The sequence below is a fragment of the Patagioenas fasciata genome, chromosome 3, assembly GCF_037038585.1.
Source record: "Patagioenas fasciata isolate bPatFas1 chromosome 3, bPatFas1.hap1, whole genome shotgun sequence".
NCBI classification, from domain to species: Eukaryota; Metazoa; Chordata; class Aves; order Columbiformes; family Columbidae; genus Patagioenas; species Patagioenas fasciata.
In genome coordinates this window covers 36,695,627-36,718,600 of record NC_092522.1, presented here as the reverse complement: position 1 = coordinate 36,718,600, position 22,974 = coordinate 36,695,627, and the positions used below count along the sequence as shown (strand labels likewise).

At 40.8% G+C, this 22,974-nt stretch overlaps 1 protein-coding gene across 5 annotated transcripts in view; it reads left to right on the top strand.

Moving 5' to 3' along the window:
- Nucleotides 1–22,974, top strand: part of DAAM2 (dishevelled associated activator of morphogenesis 2) — a 214,598-nt gene that overhangs the window by 168,553 nt on the left and 23,071 nt on the right. For 4 of the 5 annotated variants that reach the window (XM_065833150.2, XM_065833147.2, XM_065833151.2 and 1 more), the window contains 7 exons: nt 4,665–4,772; nt 7,695–7,727; nt 11,232–11,338; nt 19,033–19,117; nt 20,704–20,810; nt 21,503–21,591; nt 22,355–22,523. In XM_065833150.2, coding sequence (XP_065689222.1) covers nt 4,665–4,772; nt 7,695–7,727; nt 11,232–11,338; nt 19,033–19,117; nt 20,704–20,810; nt 21,503–21,591; nt 22,355–22,523 — 698 coding nt within the window. The remainder of the gene's footprint in view (nt 1–4,664; nt 4,773–7,694; nt 7,728–11,231; nt 11,339–19,032; nt 19,118–20,703; nt 20,811–21,502; nt 21,592–22,354; nt 22,524–22,974) is intronic. The other variant, XM_065833153.2, reaches the window with a different exon arrangement.

Here is a 22,974-nt window from a genome sequence, read left to right as displayed (position 1 = left end):
TTCCCATAGCCACCATGAAAAAATATTAGACTTGAGAGTATTTGTGTTTCTAACAAGGAAACTTCAACAACCCACTATAATTTCCTTTGAGAATTAAAGATTTTATTCTAGCTTTGATGTGAGCTGACAATCAGTGGCAAAGCCATTTAGATGCATGGATGGACTGAGTTCTGGTGAAACCCTCCATTCATGCAGCAGTGTAGCATAGTCTGTGAATTCCATTCATACAGCACTACAATAGTGTTGGTGCCAAGGATCTCTGGTTTTTAAGAAAAAGATATTGCAATGTAACCACTGTAATGTCCTGGAAAGATTCCTTTCTTTGTTTCTGGACAGCAAGTGGAGTTTGCTCTCCCACTTGGAATTTTACACAACACCCAAGGTCAAACAGGGACCAGACATTTATGGTTAATCCCAATGATGGACTAGTTTCAAGCACACTGGAAGAATGCATTAATATAATTGCCTCTTTAATAAATATTAACTTTTTTTTTTTAAGTTATTAGAGTAAATCCAAATGTTCGGCTGCACTGCTTGTTATCTCATGGCTGGAGAAGAAGCTTTTCCCATTAAGAGTTAGGCTGGTAACAACTCTAGTCAATGATCTGAAAGGGGCTTTCTTTAGCCAGCCCTGACTAGACCTGGGTGAAATTGTCTCAGAAGAAAGGTATACCACATAGAATTTAAAAACAACAACAACAAAAACACACACCAACAACCCCCCTCAAAAAAAAACCAAACAATCACATAAACAGAATATATCCTTTCTGACACTATTTTTTTTTTTTAAGTCTCTGTAAAGTTATTGATGGTTCTGATTTCTGGAACTTTCTTCCTAAATGCAGCCTGAGGATCATGTCAAACAATGCCCCAGGACTGCTGCCAGAGATTCAAAATTAATGGAAAGATTTCTACAAAATCTCAGTGTGAAGATACTCATAATAGCCTTGGTGGTGCCTAGTGCTACAGTGAAGTAAAATAGCTGTCCGAGTTAACAAACATGCCAGAAATACAATTTGATCAAAGTGGATTTTTCTTACACTGAGGAAATAATCTGATATCAAGAGAGAAATTTGAAAAATGCATTCTGTTCATGTCCCTTATTCAGATTAATAATAGAATTATGAATGGAAATTTTAAGTTGGTTCACTTTTCTGATGGTTAGTATTTTACTGGTATTAACCTACTAATAAGCAGGATTGCTTGCTGTGGTATTTACAGAACACTCATAGTTGCTGTGGTTTCTCTGGACGTGCAGGACAAATGAAAGGCTTTCCCAAAGTCCTGAAAGTTTTCACTGGTGCTGTCAGGTTGTTGAGGCATGATAGACTTCGGTGGCTTGCAGAATATCACTCTTTTTCAGGGTAAATAAAATCATCTGTTAGATGTAGCAGAGGACAGCTTGATAGGATTTGTAGCTCACTGAAAGTCTATTATTCTCTGATCTTGGTAAGTCTCTCAGCAAATTTGGCTTCATTGCAAAGGTGGAGTGACATAACTACAGCAGCCACAGTGAACGAATTGTGAAATGCAACATAACAAAGACTCAGCTTGATGGAGCAAATGCCTTGCCAATATTTGTTCTGGTAATCAGATGTTTCCTTATGCACTATGTGCTGCCATTTTGCCATAGACCTCTGGGAAATGTAGTTCATAGGATTTGCTTCTCAAAGGGGCCTAAGACTTTGCAAAGCAGAGGAACCACAGATCTTGAAAGACTTGCAGAATGAATAAATAAATAAAACCAAATATGGAAATATGGGAAGAAAAGCATGTTACAGATGAAGTGACCTCTTTCCTTTTTTTTTTTTTTTGGATAGGAGACAGAAGAAGGAAAGCAGGAGGAAAGAATTTACTTTATTTTTAAATTGCTATTTAGGGACCATAAGTATTTTTTATGGTGGTGAGGAAATCATTTATCGTAGCGACCACATTATGCAAGTCTGTTTCTCTTAAAACACTCAGTCTCTCTGACTGATGACAAGGAACTATCAGCCAGTTAATCCGTAACTGAGTAGCAGAGCTCAGTTTAGGAAATTATCTGGCAGCAACATGAGTTTTCAAAGGCAGAACTTAGGGTAGAAATAGAAAGGACAGCCCCATGGCAAGTGTTTTGTGTAACAAAGCTTGTTTATACCTCTGCCTGCCTTGTTTTTTTCTTTGACTGGATTAGCTCATTTGGATTTTAAGTACTAAAACTGTTTCCTGGGTCAAAGTTCTGTTTGTGCAATGGGTGCCGCTTTGACATTTCTCTTTCTGCTACAAGTAGCATACAAACCATCCTGTACAGGACTAGACTCAGTCTGGGTCTTAAAATGAATCTGATTTGAAATGAGAATCATTTTTACTTCCTTGAGTTGTTTTTCTGGGAAAGTATGAATAAGAATTACTCTCTGTGATCCCTTCATGTGTCTCAGAACTGCCTGTTCTGGCACCTCTGAAATTCATTCAGACTAGCCCATTCTGTAGCACGTTTTCACTTTTCTTGCTATTTATGGGGAAACTTCAGACCCACTGGGAGTTTTGCAGATGGACAGGTAGATGGGCAAGACTCATATCTGTCTCCTGAGTAACAGCCTTTTGTCAAATGCAGCTTATAGCTTTCTGGTGTTGTCAGGGCTTCATCCCAGTGACAACTCAAAGGACTGCTCCTGAAGTCATGTTCCACTGGCTCCTGTCAAGAAATATTATTGCATTTCAGTGTTTGATGGGACAGTCTGAAATAGTGAGGAACTTGGAGAACTGCTCTGCTTTTCAAATGCATCCCTCAGGATTTATAATTCAAGGTTTATAAAACCGGCCTGGAAATTGAATGAGAATGAATGCTCTGCCTGGATACTTCTGGCTAGGACTGGCTGTAGAGTCCAGGGCTAGGATAAAATGAAAATTAACTTTGTCTCCTATTCCTTTGGTTGAGATGAGCCTCCCAAGCTCGTTTGTCGTGTTACAGTCACAGGGTCATGATGTTTTTCCTACTCTAGAAAGAAGAACCACGCTGATTGCAAGGAACAATATAATGGTATTAGTGAACCTGTTCAGGGATGAGTGCTGCTCCCGTGTAGTATATGGTCTTACTGTAAATAGCACTGCAGAAACCTCTCCTTGCCCTCAGGCACTCACATGCTGCCTCTGGAGAAAGGGTGTTGGTTTTCCTCCACAGTGTCTGCCTTGCCAAGAATTCCCTCCAGAACACTTCACACTTTTATTTCTCCCCTCATTTCATGCTCACATCAGGTGTTTTTCCTTGCTCCTTGAGCCTTGTGGCTTAGCACATTTGCCTCATTCCTTTGAAGACTGTGAACAGGAAGTAGAGCCTGTTCCTAATTAGTTCCAATAATGAAGTGTTAACGTGCTTTCCTGTGTAGGTACAAGTTGGGTACTTTGGAGCTGGATCCTCTGTCAGGGTCTCGTTGTTATTACTTGGTGTTCCTGGCTTTCTCTGCATCAGTGTTCTGCTGGCTCTTCATCTCCTGGGGTTTGCTTAGGTCTCTTTACAGTACCTTCTGTCCATTTATATTTCTTTTTAATCAATGCCTTCCTTAGTTTTCCAGTTAATAAAGTAAAATAAATGTACAATTCATTAACTAAATGAACTGAAAGGCAGTGTTGTTAGGTGTGAAGAGCAGGTTTTCATTTTCTGAATGGGTAGTTGCCAAAAACTTGTACCACACAGCATGCACCTTAATGGTCAGTAGGAAGGTGAAGGTAGATCACTCTTTATGTCTTCTTTGTCAACAAGGACATCTGTCCTGAGAATGTCAGCAGGAGAGCCCAAGGCTTTCTCCTAGTTTTGGATAACTGCTGATTAGCTAATTCATGTGCTACGAGAGCTTATTTGGTCCAGGACTGGTGGACAGCAAAGTTGGAGGAGGAGTCTATGCCTATCTCCTTCCATGCTGATCATCTGCCAGACAGCTAGCATTCCATGGCATTCAGGATAATGCGTCACATGGACTGTGAACATTTCCAGTTGTGTGGATGATGCTCCTTCAGAGATCTGTGTATAGTCTGTGTCTATCTGAGTCAACAAAGAACTCATGTAGACAGGGATCGTGTAGTAGGAAACAATTAGACTTCCAAGACTCAGAGCCTTAAAAGTCAAATAAAATAAAGTCTTAAACTACTTTCACAGGCAGGCAGAATGAAAACCACACACCCTTTGGGGTTTACAACAGAACCTGGCAAAAGCTGCAGAAGGGAAGATGTGACTGGGGATTGTCATGCATCAGTGCACTTCCTAAGCTTTGTCCTCATGATGGTAACACTTCTTTCAGCATGACCGTAATCATTTGAGTTAGACAGATGGCCACCCGTGAAAGGAAACATACTGTGGAATCATGGATATTGCTTGAGATGCGGTCTGTTAGTCTTGGAATGTGTCCTTTCATCAGAGGATTGCTGTGATGAAAAATACAAAACACTCAGTATGTTTAAAAAAATCCAAAAAGCACACAACGTGGGTTTTTTTTTGTTTGTTTGCTTGTTTGTTTGGTTTTTGTTTTTTTCTCCTTTGACTCTTGAAACAAAGCATGCTTTCTAAAATGACAGGAGTAGTACACAGGAACATGGTCAGTGAGCAGGAGAGAATGATCTGTTCAAATGAGACTGGATGTTCTTAGCTTAAAGCTTTTGCTATCTCATTAAAAGATGACTTTTTCTTTCAGGAGAGGATTCCTGGCACAATTTGGAATGAGATTGATGATTTGAAGGCATTCAAGGTGCTGGATCTAGAAGATTTTGAAAAGATGTTCTCTGCGTATCAGAGACACCAGGTAGGGGCGAACTCTTCCACACCTTGTCTTCCTTAAATTTCTGGAGAAGGAAAGAACACGTGACAGTGATCTGGACCCTTGTCCACCTGGAGTCAGGCTGCATCATTTGCTACTCTACACTGCTCAAAAAATCATAAGACCAAAAGAAGTGGGGAGGACGTATGGGGTGGAGTATGTTGTCAACATACTCCATACTAATGGGCAGCCCTCAGAGACAACAGCTCCCAACAGGTAATGCTCTATTTCATCTCAGCAGCCACTGACTTCCAGAAACTCCTGAGCTTTACATTCATGCTTGATATCCATCTTTCTATTTCTCCCATTCTTTCAGAGAAAAAGTCTGTAGTTGCCTGAGCAATGAGCAAGGTGCCCGAATTATCTGTCTTTCACTTGGTCTGTTTTTACTTAAGCAGCTAACCAACCCAACTGGCTAGGTGACAGAAACTGTCTGAATTACAGATTATAACACAAAGAGCATACTTTAAAAGCAGCCATTTATTAGAATGTCTTTTTCCCCCCTCCTCTTTTTGCTGAAAAGCAAGTCACCTTCAAGTTGTCCATCTTTGCTGAATGAAATTTAGCAGGAGAGGGATTTTACTTGCACGCCATGAACTTCTCCAGCTTTCCTTTGCTTTTGGAACATGTTTGGAGAAATTCAGTCTTTTGTACTCTATAGAACTGTATTATTGCTCTGAATTTTAGGAAAAAACATACACATGACTGCCATAAACAGCCTTTATGATTAAGCCTTACAGTGATGATTACTTCATTGTCATTGTAATTAACTTATTCAGTACCTTAAAATTAACAAACAAACCCCTTGTCTTTGGACTTTCCATCTGTTCCTTTCTCTCTTTCATTTTTTCTATCTAATCTGATAAAAATCATGAATAAGTCTTCTGATTTACTAGCTCACAGCCGCTTAGATAAGTATCCCAACTTGAACTGTGAAGAATGTAACGATACCCCTCACATGATGAGATTTCATTTCTCATTCTGCTCCTGCAAATAGCTGTTGCTGTTTCAGTCGGTTCATCTCTCTTTCCTCTCATTCCCTGAAACAAGAACTTAGGTCACAGAGGGAAAGAAACTTCACATGAAACTTCAGTGCTGTTATGAGACTGAATTTAGATCCTGTGCCAACAGCTTAGCTATGGTGGTGAGCTCCAAGTTGTCTTGCGAGTAGCCAAACTGTCACCTCTGCACATGAATAGCCGTTGCAGCATCAAGGTGCCATTCCAATGTTTCAGGAACAAACATTGCAGCTTCCTCGCTAGAAATGACCTTGCAAAGCCTTTTTTTCCTTTGAGTCCTCAAATGCAAAGCCAAAGCTGTCCTCGTCTGCCTGCTCTCAGGTAGAATTTTAATATTTATGGCTCTGTTACCAATCACTGAGAAGCAGTGTGGTTTATTCAACCATAAACTAACCTGAGCCTTACCCCTGCCCACTGGAATGGAGACATCATCTCGGAGTGACCTCCATGGGTCTCAAAACAGGTCTCTTCCATCCTCATTAAACACACTTCATGGCAGTGGTTCAAGACAATAGAGTATCACTTTTGTAAGTTACTTTTAATTTTGTATATTTAGTGTATAGCTGCTCTTCCAGCTTTTGTTGAGGGTTTAGGTTTTTGTTTTTTCTTTTGTTTTGTTTTGGTTTTTTTTGTGTGTGTGGGTTTTTTTTGTTTGTTTGTTTGTTTTTGTTTTGTTTTTTTTCCCTCTTAAATATTCCATTGTTATTACTTTACTTGATACTTGCTTTTTCATCCATACTCACTCCAGTGTGAGTCGGATTCCAATCTTACAAGTCCTTGTCAATTTTTCCCCCCCTCCTCTTTTTTTTTTTTTTTTTTGTTTCTTAAAGATCAGGCAACCAAAATTGCTCTTGAATCAAAATCTTACGAGAACTTTTCCAGTTGTTTCACACTTAGCCTTTCCTCCTCTTTTAATTGTGTAAATACTCCACTCTGGCCAAGTATGTGTTTACCCTGGGTTTGTGACTTTTAAACTTTATCCAAATGTCTGTAAAGAAAAATGTCAATGCAAAGCCCTGCTCTTTTGCATCTGAAATGTTGAATGAATAGAGATAAAGACGTTTCTTTCTTTGCTGTTATTAACATGATCTTCATATTTTTTCCAGTTTCATTTACATTGAACAGCTTTTCTTTCTTCTTTATTTTTTTAATGACAAAGGGCCTCTTCTCCTCTCTCAAGCCCAGTGTATTGTTTTTGATAGCCATGAGAGAAAGCAGAATTGTCCAGTGTACAGAATGTTGGACCAAGAATTCTTACACTTTTCTTTTGACCTTGCTCCAATCTTACTATGCAATAGTGACCTTTTGGTTCAGTATATCTGGTGTTTTGCTGGAGTATGGAATACGTTGAGAAATAGTTGGTATCTATTAGTAGTGCTATCAGTAGTGCTGTCAGACTTCTTTTGGTGGTTACAGAGTGTTTTTAAAACACTTGGCTATAGGTTGCTAAAGGGTATAATGTTCCATTGAAATAAGTTGTTACTAATGATGGCAAACTGTGCTTGTGCTTCAGGAGAGGAGAACTGACCCTCAAGATTTAACCTTGCCCGTTCTATCAATAAGGCTTCAGACTAGATTCATATAGGTATTTAAGCATTATCCCAGTTAATGTTTCAAGACCTAAGAGATTTATGCTTTGCAGACTGAATTTATTCTTTTCAGAAAAGACCTAGAACTCTTAGTTCCCCAACATCTGCTGATTTAAAATATGCAAAGAAATGCTGAAATACCTTTGAACCATGTGGGCCAGTGTTACTTGCTAAGCATTTTATTCTCTTAGAAAACAGTGTGTATCTAAATTCAACTGCCCTGTTAAACTTGATATCTTTCTCTGTGACTAATTTTTGGCATGTTTCCTTCTTTGTTATCTGGGGCTGCTGCCTTATAGGACCTGCTAACTAACCCCTCCTCCTGTAAGCAGGTGAGTATCACTGTCTGCCTCCTGATCCTCTCCCAGTGTGTGGGAAGGTGAAGTCCTGCACTATGCCCTTATGGGGTCATGACTCATGCTACTCTTTCATATGCCCCTGCACATCTGCTTTCTGGGTGGGGAAGGTAGTAAAAAAAATTCCTTTAGTTGTATTAGCTCTGTGATAGGAAGTAGTTCCTGTTCTTTCACTGAACTATAACCGCACTGTGGTTTCTGCTGGTGTCTGTAGTCCCATTTTCTGTGAGAAAAAGACCAGGGGCAAAGTAGAACGTGAATGTGAACTCTTCCTTACCCAAAGTACTAGTCTTCCTAGTGGAAAACAAAAGGGTCTGTCAGGGAACCTTCACTCCCACCGTTCCTATCTGTGGTCCATCTGCTTTGGACAGTACTGAAGTCTACATGCATATTCACTAGCCACAGGGTTTCTGACAAAGAAAATCTTCCTTTCTGTAGAACCAGAAGGCACTTTGGGTGCGCTGAAGGATTTGTGCCAGCTGAGGAGCAAAAGGGTTAGACTGGAGGAAAACTTACTTCATTTCGGACAGCTGAAACACTCAGAAAGTTCAGGGAAAGACTGAAATGGTGTTTAGATGCAGCAGAGATAACAGGCTGCCCACATGTCTTCAAACTGGCCACCTCTCATCATCTTAAGCAAAACTCTTGGCAATACCTTTGGAAGAGCAACACTTTTAGAACAGGCTTATTTAGATATCATCACAGGCGTCTCCGGTGCCCTCAGAAGAAAGTGGTCCTCACCATGAGTGCTCAGGGAGCTGTATTTGGAAAGTGTGGTTGGGACCTCTGCCACTGAGTCTAATACTCAGCTCTGGGCTATTTACTGGCTTTTATCATGGCAAAGTACACCATGAAACAAGTCAATATGGTAAAAGTTGTTCCCTAAAGTGTTGATAATTACTAGAACCTAAAGTACTGCTGTGGTACCAGACCACAAGTTCTGCAGCTAACCAAAAACAAACTGCATCTGAAACAGGGCAGCAATATGATGAACACATTCCACATGTCTAGTCATCACAGCACTGAAATATTAGTTGATTTTTGAATTTGCAATCAAAATCTCAAATCTGAAATACCCTTTGAAGCATATAACATAATGTTATGCCAGTTGGTAAAGTTGGTAAAGAATGATGGGATAAAACTTAGGGATCTTGTCTGTCAGGTTGGCAACAGCTCCAGCTAGTCTTGTTTGTGTGCTTGACCTGTCTCACAAAAGCTAGTCACTACTGCCCCCTTGCTCCTCTTTTTCTGTGTCTAAGAAAATGCAGATAGTCCATATGCAATCTGTTTTCTTTTAGCTAAGCTTGCAATCTGGCTTCGGTAAAACCTGAGGCTTCATCTGCTTTTGTTTACACACAGCTCCAAGTATCTATAAATATCTCTCTCCTCAATATGAGTTGAAGGGAATACATTTTTAGATGAGACTAGCCCACTACGTGGTCACAAGGAGTCTAAGTAGTTCAAGTTACTCATCTGTGTTGAACTTTGTGGGTTGGGGAATTGGAAATGGCATGGTGACAACTATACCAATCACTGCTGCATTTCTTTAGGGGAAGCTGTCCAAACTCCCACCCCGCATATGCAGCCAAACCCTGAAATAATTTGTTTTTTCCCTTGGGATGGGTGCTGGTCAGCACTAACCAGGTGTGCTTGTCTGCAAACTTTAGCTAGTGAGGGACAGTGAAGCTTTCAAAACAAGAGCATGCACCAAAAATACCTTTCTTGCCTTCAACAGCTGCCTATCTCCCTGTTTCCTTGTCTTCCTCCCCACAAACCGAGGAAACTCAGGAAAACTTCAACATCTCTACATACCGTATTATACTGAGGTCCCATGCTTCTTGGTATTGTTAGCTATTCTCTTAGAAATAACCAACTTGCTTAATGCTCAGTTTTTCCTTTTCTAGAGACACTATTTGATGTATCGACTAATGTTGTAATTTTTTTCTGCCAAGCTAGACAGTTTGGGCACATTCAGCAGAACTATCATGTGCGCATCTTCAACTAAGGCATTGTACCTGCTTATAAATGCCACTTGGTACTGGTGGTGGCTTACTGTAGCACATTTGGATGTGGTTGTATGAACCCTTTATACATCCAGGAGCAACACAGCTTTTGTACCAAGAGCTCAAATGACAACTAGCAATATGAATCTATGATTAACATTTAACTCTCAAATATTTGGGTGTCAAAATTTCTTGGAGTGGATTAGTCACGCCGATATAAGTAAGCCCTGAGCTGCAGAACCTTGAGTCCTGGGAGTGATTCTGGGATGCACCACTGTGGGCTTGCCATGATCTTACACCTTTCCCTGGGTTTCTGCTGTTGACCACTCTCAGGAACAGGATACTGGGCTTGATGGACCTTTTGATCTGACACGGCATGCTTGCTGTTGTGTCCTAAGAAAGATGTCACGTTGCTAATTTAATGGGTTTATTCGAAGATTATACTGGTAAATCTGCAAATCTCAAGACATGACAGTATGTATAATGTGGAAAGGCATTTTGAAGAGGTTCCAGCAGCAGTTAGCAGGGAAAACAAAAACTATCCTGTTGAGAATTCCCTCTTCTTTGTTGTTTAACTGAAGAGCTATTATCCAGGATTAAAACCTTTTGATATTACCTCTACTTCCCTTTAAGGAATGGTGTTAAAAGATACTCGAAGTAACTACAGAAAGCCAATATGCAGAAGTGAAACAAATCCCATGGCTCTGGTGTGTAGGCAGGACAAGGAAACAGAGACTTCTGGATGGTCAGACTGGGTTTGCAAATAGTTTCTCTCTGTGTCTCTGTGTGCTGTAACAAAAATTTTGGATGGGAATTTTCCTTTTTTTTTTAATTTTATTTGGATGATCACTTTGGAAATGGGGATATACAAAGAACTTTGAAAAAGGGTGGTTTCTGTGTGATCAAAGGTATTACATAATTTTTAAAAAAGAAAGGCTAGATGTTGACCATTTGATAAGACACATTTAGTAAGATAAATGCCATATTGACCTACTGTTTTTATCTCCCATATAATATGGATTGGACTGATCCAGTGGCAGCCTTAAGAGATGATGGCAGGATTTTTCCTGATTGTGCTGCAGCCTTTCAAAAATGCTGTGTAGTCCCTGCAAGAGGCATCTGCTGAATTATATGCTGTGACACCAGTGGGCTTTACGATAATGTGCCTGATTTTCCTGTCATGTCAGTTTTGCACATTAACATAATAACAGTTGGTAGAGTTAATCTAGCAGGTCAGAATCAGGTCCAGTATTTGGAATCAAAGATGATCTCGTAGGTGGTAATGAGTGACTTCTCTTTGTCTATTAATAGAAGGCCTAACTACATGTTTCCTGCCCTTCTTGTCTCCTTTTCTCGCTGTGTGGGTGGATTTTCCCAGGGTGGGATGGGTTTTACTAATTACACTCAGTGAAGTCTATCAGTCTTGAGTGAGAAACATAAAGCTGATTGTTTTCCCTCCCTTTTCAATTACATGCAGAAAGAGATGGGTTCAACAGAAGACCTTTACCTCTCCACAAGAAAGGTGAAAGAGCTCTCTGTGATTGACGGCCGGAGGGCACAGAATTGTGTCATTCTTCTTTCCAAGTAAGTGTGCTAAGCTCACAGAGTATGCCACGGTCAATGCAGAGGCAAGAGGGGATGGAATTAAACAAATGGACATGTTTCTTTTCCCAACTAGACCTGCTGTCTAATACCTGCAGATCTTCAGAGAAACCTCTCTTGCAGTGTCAGAAAAGCACTTCTCTTTGAAGTGTTAACTGACTTCATAAGCATATGCATACATGCGTTTTCTGTATTGAACAGATAGCAGGATGTATCTGAAGACTCATCACTAGAAAACCATCAGTACTTCTAGGCAGATGAAAGCAGCTCTCGGACAGTGCTTGCACTTAACTCTGTGTGATGTGTCTCCCAGCTCTGTGTACATCATTTGTCTCTGTTCCGTATGTTTCTTTCTAAATGTTGCTCTTAGCATCTCCCTTTAATATAACAGAGCTGAGAGTGACATTCATCTTTGTCATTTTTGACTCTTGGTAAGAAGAGTGGTAAATGTAAGAATATATATTCAAGAGTTAGGTCTTTTATTCATAAATTAGGTTTTGCAAGACAGGAGTTGCCTTTGCATGCTCCTGCAATGACTAATATCTTAAAATGTTGTGACATTAGGGCCCTCTGTACACTTTTCATGTCTTTCTACCAAGATGAGTACTGTGCTGGATGTCTGTCACTAAATATCAAACTTGTGCAGACACTGATCCACCTGAGAAAGTTGCCTTTCCTATCAGAGAAGGGACAACAGGCCTGGAGAGAGAACCTGGGAAAGCTGTGGCAAAATTGAGCAATGAAACTGTTTTATTGATCAGTAGAAAATGCAAGTCCATATGGATGTGATTGCTTGTTTGCTCTAGCAAGCTAACAGTTAAAAGCAAACTTGCAGCCAGACCACCAGGACTGGAGTGAGTTCTTTCCATTGCTTAGTGAAACCCATGGAGGCTCTCATTATGCTACTTTTGTGGCGTTAGCCAGCATGTCAGCAGGACCCCCACTATCCAAACCAGCCATGAGGGCAGGCTTACATTTCTCTCCCTGCAGATGTTGCCAACATATATCTTTGCTGGTGTTGGCAGCTGACTGCAGGCTGGGGCAGAGGAATGAGGAGGCATAGGGGCAACAGGATTTTCATGCTGTTTGACAGACCTGCTAAGGTTGTGTCTGGGGTTCAGATTAACTCATGTAAGCATGTGGAACATTTCCTAGAAGTGGTAACATAATGTGTGCAGGTGGCTGGGCTAAGGAGGATCCAGGAAGGTGGCCCATGACTTGGTATGACACTAGATATTTATTTGTAAAAATTTTCTATTTCCAAAATAAAAGCAGTGTGGATGGCAGAAGCGCATGTTTTTCACCATTCACCTCTTCTGCTGTGCAAGTCTGGCCCATTCTTACCTGAGAGGAATCATCTCTAAACAGTGAGAGAGAGAAAAGACAGTCTCTGTGGTTTGTCTTCCTTTCTGCTACCTCCAGCAAAATGGCATTGAAGCATGAACCTTGCACTTCAGGGTACATGGCATGTGTTCTCTCCAGGTTTACCATGAAGCCAGTCTACCTCAAGCTGTTAGTCTGGACTCAATAAAAAGGCAACAAGCTGTGTTTTGTGACTGTTAGCTTCTCCACTAGGAAATATCCTGGCCTTACTGTTAGCAGGCCTAATGTGGGTAATAGAGATCTGGAGACTGAGGTTGCCAGTTTGTGCTGTGCTCTGTTAACTTCACTGTGCTGCACTATGGGAAACACCAGTCACCAGAGCTGTCACTGGCTTGATCATTTAATGTTTGCAACAGAGAGTGTTGCCTCAGGATATCAGAAATATCTTACGACTTGGTCCAGGACTGCTATTCCTCTGCAAACTTCCCTTTTAAATGCAACTGGAAAAGAAAAAAATATTTGAGCACTAAAATGGCACCTCTACATTCATGCCTTTTTCTGTTCTTTGTGCTTATATGGTTCTATTATTAAAGACATCAATTGGGAGGATTGGCTGCGGACAATAATTTAAAGGGTTTTACAACCCCTTTGCACTTTTTTTCCTTACTCTGCTTCTTCCTCCTTTAGGTTAAATGCTGAAGGAGAGACACTATCAGACAAATAACCTCTGGTGGCTGCCATGCCCTTGCTGCTCCTGCAGTGCACCTTACTCGTGTACATGAGGGTGTGTGCACATGTGCAACAAGAGGGGGTTTAAAACTGGTGACAAACAAAGAGAGTTTGTGCAACCCTGAGCTGCAGCTCCAGTTTTCAGGTTGCCACAGTATCTGCCAACAGCTGTTTCCAATTGAATCTTACTGTGCATATATCCCTGTAGTTTATTCCCCCTTTGTTTACACTAAACTGTCTTGCCCTTTAAAGTAAAATAGCTGCATGGGTTGGGTTTTCTTTCCCTCTACTACTCAAATGTTTTTGTTTTACTAACACTGTGTTAGAAGGGGTCAGGCAGAGCTCATATTTCATATGGTCCAACAAGCCAAAACCTAGCTAGAGTGAGAAATAGATGTCTCTTGCTTTCTTTTGCAGAGAGACTGGGGCATGGTAGACTGAAAAGACATGAAAATTGAATTGTTAGCTGATTTCTGCTGACAGATAACAGATTTGTAAGCCTTCCTCCCCACTCTCACCTCTATTTTCATTTAAAAAGCTCTATTTAAACTACTTGATAGCAGCATCTTTCTGTTTTCCTGCAGTGGAAGGATGTAATTGTCCTTGTTTAATAGGGTCTGATGGGTCCAAAATGAAGCTCTGTCCCATAAGACAGCTGTAAAGGTTTGCATAGGCACGAGATGAGTTTATCCCACTGTATTTCCAGTAGACCATGATTCAACCAGGTCATGGAATCATCTGTCTGATGTGAGTCCAGGTGCCTACCAGCTTCAATTCTGGCTTTCTTAATGGTGTTTCCAACATACAGTTATTTCTGTCACACTGGAAATCTCCTATCCATCTTGAATTTTCTGATGTCTTCAGTTTCTACCAGGCTGGAGATTTACTGTCAGAAGAGTCTTCCCAGGTCCCCGTGTTTCCCTGTTTTCACCTAGCAGCTGGAAATTTCTCCAACCTTTATCATCAGTATGACTCCTCTCTGCCTCTGTTACTTTAGTAATAGGTAGTATTTCTGCTGCTCTAGTCTTTTTGTTGTACCATATCTTTAAATGTTCTTGCAGAACATGTCTAAAACATATACCTCTTACTGTCTTGCTCTGTGAAATACTCTGGATTTTTTTTCACGACACGTTGATACAATGTTGCAAGATGTAACTGGTAAAATTTCCCAATTGTTGTCCCCAAAAGATTAAGCCATTGTCTTCTTCACTGATGAGATGAGTTGGCAGCTGAGATAAGAAGATGTGAAGAGTGGCTGCACCTTTCTGTCTTCTGGGTGAATACACAGTTAGACCTGCCTGACTCCTGAATGCCGCTTCTGAGAGTGGGGAAACATCTCCCTTTCCTGCCTTTATGGGGTAGTGATAATGACTATTCCCAAAACATAGGTATTTAACAGCCTGCAGCTTGGCAGTTGTAAAGAGCCTCAGGAGAGCTCAGGAGCCAGAGAAGGCTTATGTCCCAGCCACAGAGTTTGGGAGTGAATTGACAAGTAGCCTGTGCGAAACGAGTTGTGGAGATGGAGAAGTCTGCAGTCAGTAAAAGCTAAGATTGAGGTGAGCTATATAAACTGGCCTTCGAATGCAGCTAAGTATCAGTGAGTGTCTCTCACTGTCACAACTACAACTGCTGGCATCTTTTGGAAACACTACGGTTCATTTCAGTTTGAATTAGAAAATTGCCTTGATACAGGATAATTAGTCCCCTTCTCTAAGGTAAAAGGAAGAGTGGGATTGTGATGCTTGTGGTATGGGAGCTGCAATGAAACACCAGGTTCTCTGATAGCAGGCAACCATGCTTCTTTCTTGAAATCTAAACAAATCCAAGGAACAAGGCCATGAAATAACTCACTTTTTCCTCTGGACGGGGGGAGAGATTGTTAATGAGCAGCAAGTATTCTGCTTTGATCCATGGGGGGGAGGAGTGAAAGGAGGAGGTTACTGTGAGCTAAATCAATTAGTATATTTGAGGAGAAAAACTGAGTGAGCACTGGATGTCTGTAAGGGAAGCTGATGTAAAACTGCAACATGTCTCCCAGGCATGTTTAGAATCAAGCTGCTGGCTTTCTCCAAAAGGACGAAACAATAAACCACTTGATGTCTGTATGTGAAGCTGGTGTTAAATCAGCCGAGGTGTCCTGGGGAGATTAGTGATGAATTACTCTGCAGAGTCAATAGAGATTATTTATGAAGCCGGAGGGGATAGAGGGAGGCAGGCTAAGTACCATATCAGGAGTTATGTGGTACTTGTTGAGCTTTGACATTTCTTGAAGATGACTCAAGCAGTTGGACTTCCATATGCTGCCACCAGATGTATGGGTGAGGGAAAAAGGAGGGAGTATTCTCAGTAAAGATCCTTTTCCTTCCTCATCTGACCAGTCATGCTGCTGTTGAACAAAAACAGCCAGTATCTGTGCTATGAACGAATGTGCAGCAGCCGAGGAAAGAGGCACTGTGTTTTCTTCTGGTCACATTTACTCCCCAAGTTCTGATGCCTGGATGCCTGATTTGGTGAAGCATAAGGGAGAAAGAATACAGCTTAAATCATATGCTGTTCTGAATTGAGTTGTCTTCAGCAGCTGGGGGAAGAGTGCCTGGATCTGCAGAGCTTGGAAGAAAGTCATTGCAGACTTTCCAATAGATACTGAAATGTAATTTCTGTAGTGTAAATTTTTGGGCCATAATTCCACTTTAATTTGCTGTCTGTCCCGGAGGAGTTTTAGGCTCCGAGGGATGCCTCTATTCTGTTCTAAATGGAAAGATTTTACGCATCTGCTTTAGGTTCCTCTTTAATCAGTTCACCTGTTTCTGTTTAAAAACAGCACATCTGTTTCACATTACCACTGTACATCTTAAAGATCTACTGCATGGCTAGGCATGAGTTTTGAAAATACAAGAAGAAGCACTTGATTAACAATTCTTTGGCCACTTATTCAGCCAATTTTTTAAGTGGAAAGATCCTTGTTTTGTGCATTTGGTGCTTACAGCTCTAGACATGCATCCTGCTCCAGAAGAGGAACAAGACTACTTTGGAAGAGTAAGATTGTTTTGCCATAAATCCTTTTGTATTTGTAATTGGATTGGTAATAATTGAGGCTACCCACCTGCAGGTATCCTGACCCCGTTAGAGGCCTGTAAGTGACTAAGTTAAACTGCTTCTCTACAGGGGGCTGGCAAGGTTTCTGCTTCTCTCTACTGTGGGCTAAACCATTCAAGCCAGATGTTTTTCTGCTGATGGCAGGGCACAGAAACATCCAAGAAATGAAAGTGTTTACACAACTGTCTGTCCCTGGGGCTTTCAATTATTTTTTAACAGAAGATGTTTTCAAGTGTATTTAGTGCTGATGAATGGCAGCAAACAGAGGAGCTTGGATTCTGAGGTTTTTGGGCTCCTGGACAGAACAACAAAATCAGCAATAATATGCACTACACCTTCTGTGGTGTTGAAGTACGTCAGACCTGTCTATTTGGTCCTGTTTACTGCATCCCAAAACACACACAGAGGTACTTGCACTGTGTAATGGGGTGGTCAGTGTAGTAAACGCTCCAGTTATTTTAGTGGAAAAAACATGAAACTTGCCCTCATTTTTTTTATCTTCAGTGAAAGTAGCAACAAAAACAAAAACAAACAAAAAAAACCCCCACAAAACAAAAACAAAACAAAACAAAAAAACCAAACCAAAACAAAAAAACAAAAACACCCTGGTGTTCATGGGTTGGCTTATTGTATCCTCTGTGGTGGACTTCATGCCTGTGTCATAAGGCACAACTCATCTGCAGACTCCAGATTCTGGAAAATGTAAACGTTCTCTCTAAATGAAAAATAACCAGCAAAATGTAGCACTTCAAAAACTGCAGGCACCGAGTTGTCTGGGCATGTGTATATGTGTCTGCTAGGAACCAGGCCCACACCCACCAAGAGGCTTCACAGCCATCATGTGGTCACAGGGCTTGATCAGTTCAGGGTCACACAACCAAGGACTTTACAATTCTTGATTATTGAAGCCAAAAGAAACCCTTCAGTTTTCTGATTGAGACTGTAGAGCTTTATGCAGAACCCCATGTACTGCGGTTTGTTTTGATCTCGAGCCAAACTGATGACCTAAAGTAAAAAGTTTCCAAACTTTTAATTGTAAAACTTCTAATCCTTATACCTCATCCAAGCCTGGCCCAATTATGTCGTTTTTCTGGAAATTCAATAGCTTTATCTTACTTAACTGGTATCAGTTTGCCCTCCTTGTCCAAAGCAGATATGATAACCAGTTAGGAAAAGAGTGAAAGCAATTAGTTCAGAGGTGTGATATTTAAAAGCTTTTGAATGTCTGCTGATTCATATTCTAGTTTCCAGCTGCTGGTTATGTTGGGCAATATTAAAATGTTTTAAGTTTCTTAGATTTAGTAATATTTCCTGTCTGTAAAAATAAAGCTCTTTGTTTTGCTTTTATGCTATTCTAAAAATATGATTCTATTCAAATGGCAATAGCAATGTGACATTTCAACATGGAATTTCTTTGCACTGAAGACAAAAACATTCTGCCTCATGCATCAGCCTGTCTCTCATTTATATTTGTATTTTCTCTTTCTGCTCTTAATTAATTATATTGATCATAGAAGGCCCATGGAGACTACAGCCTTCACTCTTCAAATATTTCTTTTCACCCTTTCCTGTTTCAGTAAAAAAATTGAGATTTTCTTGTGGATAGCCTTTCTGTTATGGTTCATTTGGTCCTCCTCTAGTCTTCTGAAATGACTGATGAGGGTGTCATGGGTTGGGGATGGTGGTGTAGAGTTTGTCAGTTGTGTATTTCTTCATGGACATCTGCACTGAAAACCACCAGGTTCATTTCACGTAAACTATCAAACAACCTCTCAATAATCACAAATTTGACTCCTCCTGGTCTGCCTCAGATTTCAAGTGGACACCTTGACATATTTTTTTATTGATTCTGTGTTTTATTGTAACTGATGGGCCCTACTTGTTGCACACAGATGGACAGGAGTAGGTGGGAAGGAGAGTGTGTTGTAATGCCTGAGATAATATTAATAAACATTTGTTTTCAGAGGTTTTTCATGTTGGATATGAAACATCAATAGGTAGATATTGTCAATTCCTTCTTCAGCTGTGACTGCTGACAGTGTGATCTTACCTAGCACAACCAGTCTTCTTCCAATAAACGCTTTTCTCAGATCTGTAAGGTAAAGGTCAGTCCTGTTACTTATTACTCTGGGAGATACTATGATACTCACAGGCTGGGCTGTCACATGGATTCACAATCACAAGTCACATGGATTTGAGAGTTTTTACTACAGCAAGAGAACTTGATGAGGGAGCTATCTGAAATGGGGGAAGCTGGAAGCTTCAGAACTTGATTGTCCTTCATCACCATCTAGTTTTTGATGTGTGTTTGATTAGTTGAAGAGGATAAAAATGTATGACCTCTAAAATCTCGACGTTTGAAACTGATTTGTTCATCTTACTGAATACTCTAGAATAGCAGCTTCATAGTAGAGCTTCCTATGGTTCTTTTGTGCCTTTTTAGTGCAGCTTTTCAGGTTTCCTACTTTGTGAATTGTCAGAGTCATTTCAGCTTTGCACTAATGCTACAATGTTGATACTGTTGAAAGGCTGAAGCTGTCTAATGAAGAAATCAGACAAGCAATCTTGAAGATGGATGAACAAGAAGACCTAGCAAAAGACATGCTTGAGCAGGTGAGGAAGATTACAGTCAGATACATCTCATTTTTAAGTCCTTCACTGCCTTTTTTTCACCTAAAGCGGATGCATGTCTACAGATTTGAATTTGGCCCTATCATGTTAGCAGAGCTGCATATGGGAGCATGAGAAGAATATTTTTCCTGATGTTGTCAGATATACCTTTCTCATGTAACTCTATTTGTATGAGGCTGACTTCATAACAGTTTTCTCTTCTTGATGCAAAGTATGTATGATTAGAGTTGGTATGAGGTTTTGTTTTACATCCCCTCTTCTCACTTGTGACTTTCCCACAATTTTTCCATCTCTTCTTTATACTGTTGATTATTTTTGGTTTGGTTTGGTTTTTTTGTGTGGGTTTTTTGTTGTTGTTGTTGTTGTTGTTGTTGTTGTTTTTTCTTTTTCTTAATCTCCTTTCTCAGCATGCAACTTTTTGATTGGGAAATGTCATGAACCAGCCTATGTAGGTCAATGGTGAGACCCAGGAGCAGAAGGGATCTCACATTCTTACTAGAATGGTTAGAAAATGAATCAGAGGCTTCTGCTGCCTGCACTTGGTTCACTGCATAGTTTGTGGGGGGAAAAAAAAAAAAATTAAACCACCATTTCCCTACCTTCCTCATTTATAGAGGGTGAAATATGATGCTTTGACCAAAGTTGCATATAATGAAGTTCCTTAGGAGTGTGCAAAATGTTATAATTCTGAACTGCCTGATAAATGTGATTCCTTCTCTGTGTGCAGTCACAGTATTTAATTGTGTACAAAAAGCTTTTCCATTTTGGAAATTTATAGCTTACTTGTCATGCTATCTGAATGCTCACAGCTGCTCTAGAAGTCACTGCAAGCTTCTGATGCTCCACACCTTTGAATGTTGCATTTCTCGGGAGTAGAATAAAATATCAAAAAATGGCAAACAGCAAAGAGCCTTATGAGCACGTTTTGTGGGTATACGCTGAGACTGTGTGCATGGCAATAGTTATAATCATACTAAAACACAACTACCACCAGATATGACAAAAATCTGTCAAAATATGAGCTTTTAAGGTCAGCATATGAATAGCAGCCAGTGTCAGACACATATCCAGTCAGTTGGTTATTGTCTATTATTTCGGCAGAGTAGGGCAGACCCAAGAGGGAGATAGATGAGGCTTTGTGTTTACTCCAGGATAGGCACGATGGGTACTTCACGCTGAATGGGACACATCCTGTTCTCGCACCAATCTAAACTCCGAGTAATGCTGCAGGAATCAAAGTTCTTTCTGTACTTCTGCTTGGGTAACTTGCTGTAGCACTTGGCCTTTAGGATTTAGAAATGGGAAATTCCCCATAGAATTAAAAATTAATCTAATGTGGTCAGTGAGGGATAAAGACAGAACAGCACACAAAGGTTTAAAAAAGGTCGGTTTTGTAGCACTTTTTTGAAGTTACGATCACACAGCTGAGTCAATGTAATGCTTCCCCATGGTAGCAGAGAAATCTGAAGGCCCTCTCTCCATGGGGGTTTTTATTTGTGCCTCTCTGTCCCTCTCTCCTTTTCCTTGGAGCTCTCATCTCAGTGTTTGGTTTGTATCTGCCACTCCAGCTGCTGAAGTTTGTTCCTGAAAAGAGCGACACTGACCTGTTGGAGGAGCATAAACACGAAATCGAGCGCATGGCCCGGGCAGATCGTTTCCTCTTTGAAATGAGCAGGTCTGTTTGATACATTATGGGAAAGTGCACTGAGGCCTTCTTGGAAGGAGCTGTAATTGTTATTGAAAATGGATCATCTGGCACTGAGGGGGAATGTGCGAGAGATTGTGAGGCAGCATTATACCCTGCATTTGCCAAAAGCTCACGAATGTTACAAATATTTCCGTTCATTACACAAACTTTTTACTGAAGATAAGCACTCTCCGTGCTGTCATGTAAGAACCAGTCTTCTGATGACAAGCAGAAATCTGCCTCCTCTGCCTAAACCTGTTCACATAAATAGTAATTCAGTTCCAACTATCAGATGTAGTGTAACCCTGGGTCAGGATTTCATGTAGATCCCTTCTTCCATTCAGCTATCCCATCTCCTCATCCTCTGACCTTCTTTCTTGTTCCAAGTTCGCTACAATCCTGATCAGGATTAGCATCTTGTTCTGCTAATTGAGATGCTGCTGGCATCTCCTATGACTCTCATATTTTGAGAGTAATGGGAGTTCTTCCAGTTCATTTTCGGTTGTGATCCAAGCATGCCTTGAGGTCCTCCATTTTCATAACAAGGATGATTATGCAGTGTTAGGCGTTTGAACTATGTCCATAATCCCATGCATAGGATTTATGTAGGCAGCATACTGACCCTGGGCTTCAAAATACAGTTCCAGTTCAGTGCCGGCTTTCCTCTACCCTTCATGCAGGATTGACCACTATCAGCAGCGGCTGCAAGCATTATTCTTTAAGAAGAAGTTTCCAGAGAGACTGGCAGAAGCGAAGCCGAAAGTGGAAGGTATGGTTAAAGCTTTCACTAAGAGTTGGGTAAAGGGGCAGGGAAGGTCAAGAGAGGCTTGTCTTCAACGGAGGTGCTTTTACATGTGAGCTGTGGTTGTAGAGCCACTGAGTCCAAGGCATGTCATGTGCTGAGGAACAAATTCTGTCAGATACTCTTCTTGCACCCTTTGACTTAATAAAGTCAGTTTCATGATTGCTACAGTGTAAATGTGACATGACAGATGTGACAGTGTGCTATCAGGCTGTGCTGAGCTGCCAAAAGCTTTCATGGCCTTTCTGTGCAGGTCAGCCTTCCCTTCTCACCCCTGAGTCCTTGCACCTTCCCCTTCCATGGGACAGGAGGGTGGTATTCTGGGAACATGTAATTTAAAAGGAGGGGGGGTTGTGTGGCTTCTGTGCCACACCCATGGTTATCACAGAGAAGAGGTGAATGTATGCTATTCTGCATTTTCAGAGAAACTCAGGCCTTCCCCTTGTTCTTGCTGGCTGTGTTGTTAGAGTGTGAGGTCCAGAAGAGCCTTGCTCCTGGGTTCAGAGGAACATCCTACAGACTGGATGTGGTGCATCTTCCTTCCAGTTGTCCTGATTCTGGGCATGCGGGTGCAGGAAGGACAGTGCACACACAGACTGTATTGCAGTATTTGCTGGGTGATAGATGGGCATTTTAGTGTGCTTCAAATTATGGGACAAAGTATGTTAAAAACAGCCACTGTGTATTAAGCTGTTCCTTTTTTTTTTTTCTTTCTTTTTTTTCCTTTAAGCCATTCTTCTGGCATCCAAAGAACTCATCCGAAGCAAGCGTTTGAGGCAACTCCTGGAGGTAGTTCTGGCCTTTGGGAACTACATGAACAAGGGCCAAAGGGGAAGCGCATATGGCTTCAAAGTCTCCAGCCTGAACAAAATTGCAGACACCAAATCCAGCATAGACAGGTAGGCTAGAAGGCCATAAATGCTCTGCTGCTGAATCTCTTATCTTAGAAATGATAGTGGGGTTTGTGTGTTTTTAGCTTTGTAGACTATTTAAAATAATGTCTTATTTGGCATTTAAGTAGTGTTTTCCACTCCAAAACATTCTGCAGCAGTTAAGACCAGCTATTAACACAGCACTCAAATTCTGCTGTTTCTTTGGATAATGCACATCTGTTGTTGGATTGTGTTTCTGCAACACTATGCAAAGATGACAAAATGTAGTATTTCGCAAATAACTAAAATAAGTTTGAGGGGAGGACGATTTCTATGGAATTTGCCCTTTCTACCAAAGTTTTATGGCTATAATTCTGCAAAAAAGAAAACACAAAAAACTGACCACAGTTTTATGTCTCCTGTGAAATATGGCATATGTTTCCAATGCAAGACTGTCATAAGCTGACTCTCTACCTAC